General features: G+C 39.5%; 1 protein-coding gene across 1 annotated transcript in view; it reads right to left on the bottom strand.

Moving 5' to 3' along the window:
- The window catches only part of cacna1c (calcium channel, voltage-dependent, L type, alpha 1C subunit), a 173184-nt gene that overhangs the window by 123559 nt on the left and 35664 nt on the right, over positions 1-13961 (bottom strand). The window contains exon 2 of the mRNA XM_061029521.1: positions 918-1350. Within this exon, the coding sequence (XP_060885504.1) occupies positions 918-1350 (433 nt within the window). The remainder of the gene's footprint in view (positions 1-917; positions 1351-13961) is intronic.

Below are 13961 nucleotides of genomic sequence, written 5' to 3' on the forward strand. Positions count from 1 at the left end.
GACATATGTTTAGGAGAGGTGTGAAGGGGGATGAAAATGACTCAATTTGTTTTATCTTCCAGTGAGAAAATAATGTAAGATGAAAAAGGGAGAGAAAAAAACCTGAAAGACCAAAACAGACGCCAGACAGACGGAGGGGAAAAGGGATTAGGACACGTGATTGGAGAGCAAAGAGTAACACCAAGAGCGACATACGGGAGGAGAGAGATTATTCAAGAGAGAAAGAGTAGAAGGAAGAAAATAGAGAAAAGAGGGAAAATGAACAAAACAGAATGTGATGAATTTTTCAACTGTTTACTTCCTGCATCCCCGATCCCTTTCCCTTCTTTTCGACCGATGATGGCTTTCTCAGCAAGTCAAAGCTGACACCTATTAGTCCATAACGAGTTTTACAAAAGTAATTTAAAATTAAAATGTACAACCACTACACACCCATTCCTTCAATTACAGCGTTTAATGTTTATGGAAACTTTGGGATGATTTTTTTGTTACTAACAAGCTGCAACCTCCAGTGTTGAGAAATAAAGCCAATGGGGAAGTGCAAAGTCCGCAGTTCCTTTAGGGTCCACTTAAGGCTGGCTGCAGGCAAACCAAAACAAATATGGCAATAACTAAATTATATTTTGACACACCTTTAGTCATCTGAATAAGATGCGATTGTTTTACATTGCACCTATTTGGGTTGTTTGTTTTGAATTGTCTCGTTGTGTTACAGCAACCAGCCCTATTGGATAAGACAAACTGGACCATGTTTTTGTAAGTTGTTTGTATGTCCCGTATAATTTAAAAGGTGTGAGGCTAGATTTAATGCAAAACTCGACTTTTCCTCCAAAAAATGAAGGTCTGACATGTTGCTTGTTAATCCAACTAACTAGACTAAAAACACAGATCTATGCACAGGGTTAGTTAAAGGATACTTCCACTCTACGATGCTGATGCAGGCCCTGCGGATGGGGTTCTTGAGCGTGAGACAGAGCAGGGCCCGCGGCGGCCTTGTTGCTGTCGTTGTTGTTGGTTTCTTGGGCTTAGAGCTGTAGTGTTGTCTCTTTCTTTGTGTAGAGCTGGCCGTTGAGATTGGCCCTCCCCCTCCTGTCCCTAGCGCTACAACTCCGCTGGATGCGGCATTGCCCATCATCTTTGCTTGCCGCGCAGCATCGATGGCCGCCTGCCAGCTCAAGGCTGCCCCAGGTGTGGGAATGTGCTCAGGTGCCAGGCCCACCACGCCCACCCCGTGGTTGACCCCGCCCCCTCCTCCATCATGGTCACTGTGGCTCCCAGTGCCAATGTGCTCATTGGTCAGTCCGGTGGGAGGTGGGCGAGGAAGGGGGGGAGGGGGAGAGTAATCGGAGCCTGCAAAGGAAAAAAATAAGAGAGAGGAGAATGAAGTTAGAAAACAATACATGTAGCTTTTAAATCACTGATTTCATGCATCACACATCACACATGGTTCCTCTAAGACGTTACAGTGTTGACATTTCCGACAGTTTGTTAATATACTTTAGAGGCTTCAGGAGGGTTTAAGTTGTTGACATATCAGTTAGTGAGCCTTGCATATTTTTCAGACACTGAAAATGTCTTCCTGTAGAATAGACTGATGACTAATAGATTCCCATCTGTCAAGCAAGTACACCGAGCTAACTGTGCGCTGTTTAGCTCGAAAGCATATTGTGTAGGTTAAGCAGTCCTTTCACTTTGTGTCAACATACAAAAACAACACCACTCATCTGAGCAGAAACTGCTGGCTGGTAAATGATCATTTTAGTGCTAATACTAGTCACTGTGAAATCAAATATCAGTATTATAAATATCAAAATAACAATTATAGTTTTACATTAAGATGATGATACAATGAACTGGAGTCAAAAGTTATGCATTCAATCAATGGGGGTGTTTCAAGTCTGTGCATAAATCCACAAAACCTGCAGAAAACAAATGAATGAGTAAAAGAAAAAAAAGAATGTTGAAGTGAAATGAGAGACAGAATTACAATAAGCCCAGTGTGATTACATAGTTTTATCACCCAGACAAATAGTAGGAATAGGGATGAATGAGTAAAAGTACTGTAAGAACGAGGGGATTATCCATACTGTACAGTATGCTTAGCCAGATTAAAGACAGCTAGAATATCCTCTTAGCTCACCCTTCCCTCTGACATCAGAGCAAGGTTTACACTAATACCCTCACCCTACAACCACCCTTGTCACGTCTAACAATACATTTGTGTTGATTTCAAGAGTTTTTATTGACGAAATAATAAAGTATCTATATGCTTAGTTCTGTCACATTTGAACAAATGTAGTTCCTACATTACTTTTTGCAAAGCTACTTTAAGAGAAAAAGACTCAAAAAAAAACCGTGAAGAACCCCCGTGAAGTTAATCCAACCTGGGCTGTTATGACAGAGCTAAGGACACAAAAAGAGGGGGGAAAAGTGAAAAGAGTTGCGCAGGAGAATGACAGACTTATCCTGCACGATTGCTGTTATTGCAGAGGATTTATAATACCATCTGAAATCCCATTCAGAGATTGTAATTTCTACATAAGAACTCACAGTTCATGATGGTTTAAGGGGACATTAATCTGCATCCTTAGTTGTAACTAAATGCTATCTTTCATAAATTCAAACTCAGAGACATCTTTTAAATAACTAGCACCAAGTTTTATTTCCAAATTGTCTTTTGTGCTTCTATTCACTTATTGTTGGGTATTTTGTTATATTCAATGGATTATTGACTGAGGTGTTTTTTTTCTCAGCCACACAACATGGCGTTAAAAGAAACTATATACATTTTATTTTACATTACTTGAAAATGTATACTTAACTTATTCCATTATAATAAAGGCAGACACACACATAACACAGTCTGTACATACATTTTGGGACTTTGGGATGAAGTCTTGTTCACAGCCCGCACTTTGAGTTATTATACAAGTAAAAGTACAGCAGGTGTTAAAACGACACAATGAAACTCTCACAGTAGGCAAGCATGTCCAATAGGAGCTCTAAGAAAACAAGCTGATGTATGGAGTCATAATTCCTTCAATTAGTTACACCTGTGTGATTCATATGCCACATTTGGTAGTTTATTGTTAAATCGACATGTTATCTGTTCTAAATACATATTTTTAAATCAAAATGTGGTTATGTGTTCTAAATAATAATGGTTTTAAAATGTAAAGTATCTAGTTAAGTTAATCAGGTGTCAAATAATGATAAATAGCTACACTATTTAATGCTTAAAATATATGTCCCAATAACATGGTAAACAATTAAAAAATACAAAAACAACCTGCAAGTCAGTTAACTTGATACTTTCTAAAGGATAACAGAGCAACCTTGAGGTTACCAGTAGGCGTGTTACGACCCCGCCTCCTGTCGGTGCACCTGGCCAGCGAAAATAGTTAATCTAGCGGGTAACTTTCTGCGGTCCAACATGACAAGAAACAAACTTAACTTCAAATGGCAACAAAAAATCTCACATGACTACCCCTTGTGTATTTTTTATTCCAATAACTGTTCATATTTTACACCTTATAATGATTATTAAGCCTAATTAATTGCAACACATGCCCAGGTGTGCAGCTGTTCATTGATATAACAATGTACTTTTTATTTTACGTAACATGTACATGTTATCTAAGTCAAAAAAATATATACATTTTTACGACTTTTACTTTTGAGCTATTAAAAAACCTTATCAAGGTTAAAAAAAGGTCATATTAAAATAAATGTACTGACTAAGCAATACTTCTATGTATGAAAATATGATGGAGCTATGTGCTTCAAATGCAGCACTGTGCCTATAAGGAGGAGGTGTTCTTCACATTCATCAGCAGTGAAGTCACTTGGTAGGGTATCAGTGCCGCTGTGCCTTGTGGGAAATACCACTGTGGTTTAAATTTGGAGCATCTCATTACTTGGATGGAACTATTTCCCCGTTTTCTCTCAAATCTGGGTTTGATTTGAGGATTTCTGTGATTTTGAAAGCTAGAGGACATTGCAAACTTTACTTTTATCATGGAATCTAGCATCTGTCTGAGATAAAGGGGAAAATGTCCCTCTTTCTTTCCACGATTGACTCCAGTGTGGGTCAATATCTGCTTTCGGACCGCTGTTGCACATCATCATCATCTCTCTCTTTCACTCACTATCTCACACAAACACACACATGCACACATAATCACTTTCAGCATATTGTACTGCTGCGTGATCAGTTTATCTCACACTGCCTGTCTCTCTCACAACGTATACCCCACTGAGAGCTTGCGTCTGTGTGTGTCTGTGCCCGTGTCTGTGCGCATGCATGCGTGTACGTGTGTCTGTTTGTGTGTGTCTGTGTGTGTGTTGCATGAGTGAGTGTTTGAGGATTAGAGAAGAGTAAAACTTTAATAATACTCTGCTCAATAATCTGTCTGACTGCATTTCTGTCTGTCCATCCGTCCGCCCTGTCTCATGCTTATTTACAATCCTGTGTGAGTGTGTGTGTGTGTGTGTGTGTGTGTGTGTTTGTATGATAGATTGTGTGCTGACGTGTGTGAACATAATTCCATTAGCAGCTCTTTATTCTGCAGGGGGAGAAACTGCAGCCTGGGGTAATATGAGTCTGACTGAAGGGAAGAAGGAGGAGAAGGCAAGGATGAAGGAAAAGATGAGAAAAGAAAAGAGGATGAACAAGACAGGAAGCAGCAAGAAGGGAGGTGTATTTACTGTACAGAAGGAAGGGGAAGACCGGTGAGTGGATGGACAGACAAGAAAACAAACCAAAATGGGGGAAACAGGAGGAACAGAAAAAGAGGGGGAAAGTGAAGATGAGAAACATGGGTGAAGGACTAGGAGGCTTAACCAAGTGTGGCAGGACTAAATCCAATTATTTATCCATCCATCATGTGATTTTACCACAGAAAATATTTCACACTAATTCTCCCTAATAGTATTACTGTCATACAGGCAATGGTGTCAGACAGTCAAAGGTTTCCACAGGCTTATGTAATATATGATTATACACATTACACACACGTTATGCTGTTAAAGTACAAAAATCCTTATACAGTGTATTGTGAAAGGGTAAATACAGTATGAGCTATAATAAAAAGAAAGCTTTACAATTTGAGAGGGAGGGAGCGGGTGCTTCTGATAACATTTCTGATAACATTAATGATGACTTAAGAGTCTAAACAGTACTATGCAAGGATATCAATAGAAGGGCCCTGAAAAAATCAAGTTCTGCCCTATTTGATTGTATTTTTCACACATGTGATTTTCCGACTTAAAAAGGCAAAAAGTCGTTAAAAAAGACCCTCCACCTGGTTGTTTTTTTAAAGTTAGGGCTTCATAGTTTGTATTAGTTGTGGAATAGAACAGCATTTATACTGATGCCTCTTTATGACCTACAAACACAAAAGAGACCATTGGCATTACTATTATTATTATTTCTATGAAGTCATTTTTAATGTCCGAAACCCCTCCTGTGGGTAGGTGTGAAACAGTGTTGAAAACATGTTTTTGCTGTTTTTTTCTTGCACATGTGCAAGAAGTAAGAGGTCCCAGCTTTGTCTACAGAGGGTGCATCCTCCCACACTTAAGGTTCCCTACAGGAGCTTTAACTTACTCTCATCTGCAAGGGTCTATAGAAAATACAACATCCTTGTAATGTGTGATTGTGAGTTCACATACTTCTCTGTCTACTTTCAACCTCAACACAAGTCTAATCAGCCAAAATAATTATCAACACCTGTGTAGTCGTAGTGTTCTACAGCGGATACAGGTGTGCATTATCATATCCGTATGATGTGTATAACGGCCAACTTTCCCATTACATCCTTTAAACAAGCTTTGGCTGAATGCTGAATTGAAATAGACTTGCTCATGTTGGTGAAATCATAAAACAGAATGGAATATAGCTCCACCAAGCACAGACACAGAGGAAAACAGTTTAGAGGACTTTATACAGCAGTCTATAAATCGTAAAGACATTCAGCTTTCACTCTAACTGAACTTGAAATGAACCTAACTGAGCCGAACTTCTGTTTGAGCCGAGCTGCAGAGCATAATGAGCTGTGATACGAACGGCAGCCAGTGGAGCTGTTCTACTTAATGATAAAGACTGGAGAGAGATGCTATCGCTGCAACTCTAAACACCCTGCCATAAAATGCCATTACACACACACACGCACACACACACACACACACACACACACACACACACACACACACACACACACACACACGCACAACACATATGCAACAAATGATCAAATACGGTTTCACCAATACAACTCCAGGAGAACTTACAGCAGCAAAAACTGCATCACCCAGCTTTAAAAAAAAAAAAAAAAGAAAAAAGTCTGCACTCAGCGGAGGGGACACATGAGTATTATCCTGCCCTGAATCAGCCTCTCTCATCATCTCGTCTATGTGCCCTTTGTCATCGATGTCTGTCTGTCTCATTTCTCACACTGTCCCCTCCATCTGCTTTTCCTGCTCACTCCGCATCGTCCCAACAGTTATCCATTTGGGCAGACAGTGATGATGTGATTATCAGTCAATTAAGTGATTATGACACTTGATCAGACACTAATTAATGGGGTATGAACACATGCAGCCATGCACACACACACACACACACACACACACACACACACACACACACACACACACACACACACACACACTCTCACCTTGAAGCAAGTGTAATTCATGTCTTAAAGAAGGACAAATCTTCTTTTTGGCTTTACTGAGGAAATTTGGCCTTACCAAGGTTTTTTTTTCCAGCATGTTTGGATCCCATAAGATACACACACTCTGTAACACACACACTTACAAACACACTCATGCACAGCAGAAAGTAATCTACCATACCAACAAAATTGTCAGGTTATTTTGAAAGATGACCTCCTTTGCTCCTTTCCCTCTTTTCCCTCCTCTTCCTGCTCATTGCCAAATCATTCATCCATCTCTTCACCCTCTTCATCCCTCCATACCTGTTAACAATCACTATCTCTCCTCCCCTAACTTCCCTTCTCCATTCCCCTTTTCTCCCTCTCTAATCTATAAAGCTGTCACTCCCTCCATTGGTTCTCCAGAATCGTACAAGTTCATTTTCAGCCGCGCACCCTTCCTCCTTTCCTCCATCAATCCAACCCCTCTTCATCTCTCCATTTTTCTCCCTCTCTCTCGCTTCGCTGCTTCTAACGCATTTTTCCCATCACTTCCCTCTCTGTCATTTTCAAATAGCTGACAAGTAGTCTCTTTCGTGCCCCCTCTTTACCGCCTGAAGTGGGTAGTCTGCTGCTGGTGTCATGCACAAGACTGCTGCTTCATCGCTGTTTTAAACAACCACAATTAGACACTCACTTAGGATCAAACTATGAAAATTAAATGGCTGACAAAAGTCAAACACATTGCCATGGCCCTGATGGTTTCCAATGCATGGTTTCCAAATGTATTAACAGCAAGCAGTATATGCTTCTACAAATACACACATGCAACAGAAAAACACTACGAATCCCGTCTTTACAACGGAAGCACTCCGGGCCTGTAGGGGGCACTAATGTGTTGAATATGAGAATATTTTACAAAACACATTTTGGGTGCAGAGGGGGTATTATTGTTTTTCTATTGAACTCTCGTAGTTGATTTTGATTCGCATCATTTCTGAATTCCCATCCCATTCCTGCTTATGGAAACGTTTTGTTTTGTGTGTTTGTCCTTATCAGCCACCATATGTGTGTCGTTTGTTGGCACGAATACTGTACAACACTGCTTCTGTGTTTTTAGGGCAGCTATGACATCCCATCATGCTTTACACCAATTATCACTGGCACCATAAATACCAGTTGTTAGCCTAATATTATTTTTATCTAATTCATTTGTCATTCACTGACTTACACTTAGAGGCGTATGTGCAAAAAAAAAAGATCCCAAGGCAGACCGAAAGGCTTGCATGTATCAGTTGTGTTCATGTGCATGCATTTTGTAGGCCACAAACCCACTGTGTGTCTGTGTGTGTGTGTGTGTCTCATTTGTCGCTCTCTCGCTCTGTCCATATGTCCCCATTATCTGGTCGAGTGAGTACACCACACAGACACACCTGCTCCCCTCAATGCACACACAAACAAGCTCACATGCATGCACGCACACACACAAACACATGTACATTTATACACCTGCTCCCCTTGAAACACAAGACACACACACACACCTGCTCCCCCTTGATCTATGACCCCTCCCAATGGACAATTACAGTGTGTGATGAAACACACGTACAGCATGAGGGTACGCGTGGAAGTTAGAAGGAAAACACAGCGCATCACACGCTCCTGTTTGGGCGGAACAGGCTCGCTGAACAAACATGACAACAAAACAAACTGAGAACGTATCGTCCCTTACAGAATATTACCTAATGGGAAAAAGGACGAGCTACTGTCAAGGAAAAGTCATTACCTATACATTGAAAATAAAATGTTTCTGTCTGAAGGCTACACAGCGTTAAACACATCTCAAGTGAGGCTTCCTGTCGACTTTGCCCTGTCAACAAAAAGGCATAAAAGAAGGGCATGTTTACTCTTTGTTACAAATGAAGTCATCCTAACAACAACGTAACAACAGGTATTTGTGATGCTCAAGACTCATTTTGTCTTTGAAAGAGCTTCTGTGCACAGCCAATAAGAACCCCATCCTGTATGGATTTATTCATTAAACTGCAACACACTATGTGAAGTGGGAAGTGAAGTGGAGAGGAAATGAAATAAAAGTGTGTGCATGTGTATGTGCACACGCACACTCATCCCCACATGAGATAGATATGACAGTAACATGCCAAGGGAATACGTGTGTATAAATTATGCATACATGCTCTGTATTCAACAGCACATTGCTCACTGTCATCTGGACTCGCTAGTTCATCACAGCCCGACCCTCGAGCTGGGAATCGTGGTTCTGAGGAGCTGATTGGTTGTTGTTTTCTACTCCCAGTAGTTCAGGGCGGATAGACTGCTTCAAGTGTAAGGTGAGAATAAAACTCGAGGTGGTTGGTTACAGTCAATTAAAAGTGGAGCCATAGATACCAAAACTAGATGAATTTGTTGAATTTGTCGTCTATGGTTGCATACTATGTTTTATTCCTAACGCAGCTGAGGTCTTAAACAAAAGGTCATTTAAGACACTTACATGACCTGAGTATGGGAAATTCCTCAAAAAAGCAGAAAGGGGAGGTAAAATGTAGCTTTATGTGAATTTCTCTCAGAAGATTCTTCTTTCTTCAAAACACAACATCTCAACACCATGGTGACATTTTGTATTTTTTAGTGTTCATTCTTTGAAGCAATGAGCCCTTTGTCGAAAAAATAAGTTTAACACCATGCAAAAGAAAATCAAATTTTTCAAGCCCGAACAGTTTCGGGGGAGATGGTTTTTCATCATGAGTCTGGTTTTGCCCAAGATTTCTTGATTAAATGGAAGGCTTTTTTTTGCCACAGTTACTTTGCTAAATGTTGCTTAGTGCTGTGCTCATGCTGAATTAATGTTGGGTCTTTGTAATATAGCAATAAGAGGTTTTTTACCTGCTTTTTGTTAAGAGTCTTGAGGTAACATTTGTTATAAATTGGGGCTATACAAATAAAGATTGATTGACTGATTGAGTTGAAAGAACGTCCACAGTCCTTTTTTTTTTAGACCAAAATTTACCCCCTCTGTTTCTTTCCTCACTGTAAAATATAAACAAACGAGCAACATTTCTTTGTACAAAAAAAGTACAATGGTAGAAAAAAGTAGTATATAGGCTATATAAGTCATTTTAAGTAGTCAGAGTTACATTTTCAGAATCATTTGACTTTTTGACTTTTTGTCCACATTTCTGATTGGCAGTATCTGACTGCTTATTTCAAATAAGGGGAAAGATTTATTTTGGGTTTACAGTTTTTTGCCCCTCAGACATGAAAACATGAAAGCAAGTTCTTAGATACCAGTTTCATAAACAGCCAAAAGCTAAGACTGCTCAAAGGCAGACAGACAGTGTGACAAATGTCTTCTTTTTGACTATGCACTGTTTAACCCACTGGGAAAAAAAAGGATAACTGCTTTAACACCGACTTCCTCTATGATGTTAGCTCTTCCCAGATAACAGATACAGTCTATATATATATATGTAAAGTCTCCATTAGAAAGATCTAATAGGGTAAATGTATCAAAACGCTGACACATAGCTAAAAATGACAAATCATTAGCAGCATCAGCACTCCTCCATGAAACATAAGGAGCAGTGACAGTCAAAACGAATGAAGCTGGGTGGAGGAAGAGAAGGAAAAAGAAAGAGAAGAAAACTTAAAGAACTAAAGAATGAGTAGGAGGAAAGAAAAGCGATAGAGATATGGGTTCTGATGTGGAAGAGGAGGAGAAGAGGGGGAAGCGAGATGAGGAGGAGGACGGCTTGTTCACACTGCGCCTCCGTGCCGACCTTGCATACACACATATTCACACACACAGTGCAGGCAGCAGATATTAATAACTCCTTATTAATATTCATCTGCAGTGGAGAGATGTGAGGCCGGAGTAACCCAGATACAAACTCTCTCTCTACCTGTCTCTCTCTCTCTCTCTCTCTCTCTCTCTCTTTCTCTCTGTCGTTCCTTACATCTAATGTTCGAGGCCTTTAGCAGGTTGTCTGTCTTTGTACTGTACATATTAGTATTTAAGCTGACATTTTTATACAGTATGTTAAACTTCTACATTTGGTATAGACAACATTTGAGCTAAACTTTTTGCTGCTTGAGATAAACATGTAGAAAATACAAGCTATGTATGTATGTATGTAGTATGTTACATTTGGCCTTGTTTTTCATTTTTCATTTGTTTTAATCCATCTCACTCTCTATCTTCTTCATACCTATGCTTTTTGTTTTATAGTTATCATAGTGCTGTTTGTTATCATAGTGTATAACCTTTGCGATACACAAATGTGCTTTCATCCAAAGTGCCTCCTGGACAGGTCACTTCATACATATTCTGTAGGTGCAGTCCCACTGAATGGAAATCCTAACCTTAGCAAGGTCATTAAGATGCAAAACCAGCCAGGCTGCACACGACCACCTGTACGGTCCGGAATATAATCGTGTCTAGAATACTTATGAAGGGTGATTTAGCTTCAATGTCCGTACTGCAGGTGCCTGAGGGGCCATTTTACAGTACAGAAAGGTGCAGAGACTTGGGATTCCCAGCACACTTCACACCCTTTGAACCATCTTTTAAACACAAATAAGCAGTAAAGTTTTTTTTTTTGGCACATAATCGTCTTTACTTTTGTTTGAGAAGGCATTATTGAATCCACTGCCTTTTCCATTTAATGGTTTTGGTGTCTGACTCTGTGCTCTCTCTTCAAGAAATCCTAAATAGAAAAAAAGCAACCCTTGAATGAAAGAATATTGCCTTTTTCATTTTTTTTATTTCCCTGGTGTGATTCTTCCATCGTTTCATTTGTATTGACTGTAGTGCCAGAAGTTATTAGCTGATGGATGTCTGCTTTGGCTGCAAATTCGGCAAATTTGGCAGACAACCAAACCATCAGTCGCATGTTACATTGCTCTTTTCCTCAAGTATTCTTGTTTTTGTTTTGAATACAGAAAATCCCCCAACTCGGCTTTAATCCCTACTCCACCATACATCTTATACCGAGGATTTTTGGGGGATGTCCTTTTTGTTCATGTGAAACTCTTTACAACCCGGCCCACAAACTATCCGGCTAATTTCTTTTTTGTATTTAAAAAAAAAAAAAAAAAAAAGAAGCAGAGAATCCCACACAGTGTCCTTTAAAGTACAATCCAATTTGAAAGAAACATCACACGCTCAACGTTGCTTCTTTGCTTTTCTGCTCTGTCCGCTTGTTTACTCTTTGCCAAGTGTGCCAGCAGGACTTAAGCACGACCTTTCTCAAGAAAAAGGCTGCAAAAATGTGCAAAGTATGTTTCTACCAACTGTTACAGCTGCTGCAGGGTCAGCAGGAGGTTAAAGAGCCGTGTAAAGAACAAAAAAACCAACAACAATATACCAGGAAAAGCCCTAACACTCTCCCTTCTGCCCTTGAGCAAGGAATGTAACCCTCATTTTCCTCCACTGGGATTTAGCAGTGGGAGACTGTGGTTTTACTGGGCAGCTTCCAGGCATGTAGTGTGTGGACATGTATTTGTGAAGCAGAGAAAGCATAACAGTGTAATAAACTCTCTAAAAAGTTATTTCCCTCGAATAGAAGAGGAAACTAATTGAACCCTGCGTAATGGAAAGAGGAAAATGTGCTCATTTTTGTCAGTTTATCTGAAAGTTACAAATGATTCTCATTATTTTGAATAATTTCTGCTATCTATTTGGCTGAATTAAATGTTGACAGATGGGGAAATCTAAAGTGTTTTTTTTTTTTTAAATAAAGATTTTGTATTTATTCAGGGGAAAAGGAAAGTTCAAACGTTCTCCTACTTTGATAGATAAACTGGTGTGGGTTTTTTTCCCCCTTTGGGAGCTTTTTGAGAGCTATGCCAAAACAAGTCAAAAAGATATTTTCTGCTTATTTAAGGGGGAACAGATTAATACATTTACTATTGAGAGGTTTTACTGCAGTATACATAGTCGAGTGTTTCCATTCAGAGGGCTGGTTTAAGAGGCTCAGGAGGTCAACAGTCCCAGAGTCTAGACTTCCAGTTCCTGAACCTAAATCCTCACTAGAGTACTTAAAAAAAAACCCAGCGCTGCCACTTGTTTAACACGACACCATAAATAAATGATTCTCCACAGAGCCATAATACTATCAACCATAACCTTGAAATATAAAGCTATTTTCAAATGCAAATTCAGACATTGGGCTTTTGTGAGAATAAACCCTACAGCAGAATCATTTTGTGTTTGTCCTTAAGATGCGCTCTCAAACAACACCACAGTCTGTGCTGCTGCTCTGCTCAATTCATGAGCCTCATAGCTGATACTGAAACAATGTATGCGCTGTATTGACAAAAGTTGCAGAAGATGCTTTGAGTGTTAATTTTGAGATCCTAAAACATTATTATATTCAGGATTTTTAGCATATAGCTGACAATAAAAATGCAGTATCATTAAAAAAGTATTATTTTGTGCAAAAAGTTGCAGTTTTAGCTTTTTAGCACAGTGCAGTCTGAATTTTATCTCAATATTATAGAGTTTGAATGTCAAAGTAATGAATGTCGGACATTTTAAGCCTGTTGGTGTCTCAATGCAGCTTTGGAAAAATACTTAATTGCTAAAAGTCCAAATAATCTATTACAAAAGTATCTTAAACCAAAATTCATTGCAGTCGTTTACAATTCTGTTGAGGGCACCACAAAAAGCCCACTTATTATAACTTATCTGTTGTGACATTAGCTATGATTATGTTGTAAAAGTCCCAAATTGTCCTTATGACCTTGTTATAAAAACAGCCACACTGTTTATTGCACTTCATATTTCAGGCGCCACCATGTAATCAGCTGCTCATCTGATCAGTGCACAGTCTCAACTTCACAGCGTTGGTTCTCTGCCCTTTAGCGGGGTGATGCTCTGAGGCTGTTCATTAATGAACCCAAACTCTGAGGTGAATATGCAGAAAATCCCAAATAACTAAATTCCTTGTTTGTCATTCTCCTTGCATGTTTCATGCTCCAGTTTCACGTCGTAACTCAGCACGCACGCTAGGCCTCATGATAAGCCGCTCCTGGGCCATTTCTGCAAAAAAACACTGTGCAATTTGTTTTTTTGTTGTGCATGAAGTTTTATTTCAGATCTTCTCATAATTAAACACACGTTATGTGTTTTTTTAGTATGATATTCAATGTGACAACCTCATGATGTATTAAAGCCATGACTACACATCTGCACGGACACAGCTGTTTCTGCCTGGACACACAGAGTGACTGGATGAACACTAGTGTAGTATGCTTTCTGTTTTATCTCATACACTTTACACTATA

Source organism: Labrus mixtus, chromosome 22 (genome assembly GCF_963584025.1).
Source record: "Labrus mixtus chromosome 22, fLabMix1.1, whole genome shotgun sequence".
NCBI lineage: Eukaryota > Metazoa > Chordata > Actinopteri > Labriformes > Labridae > Labrus > Labrus mixtus.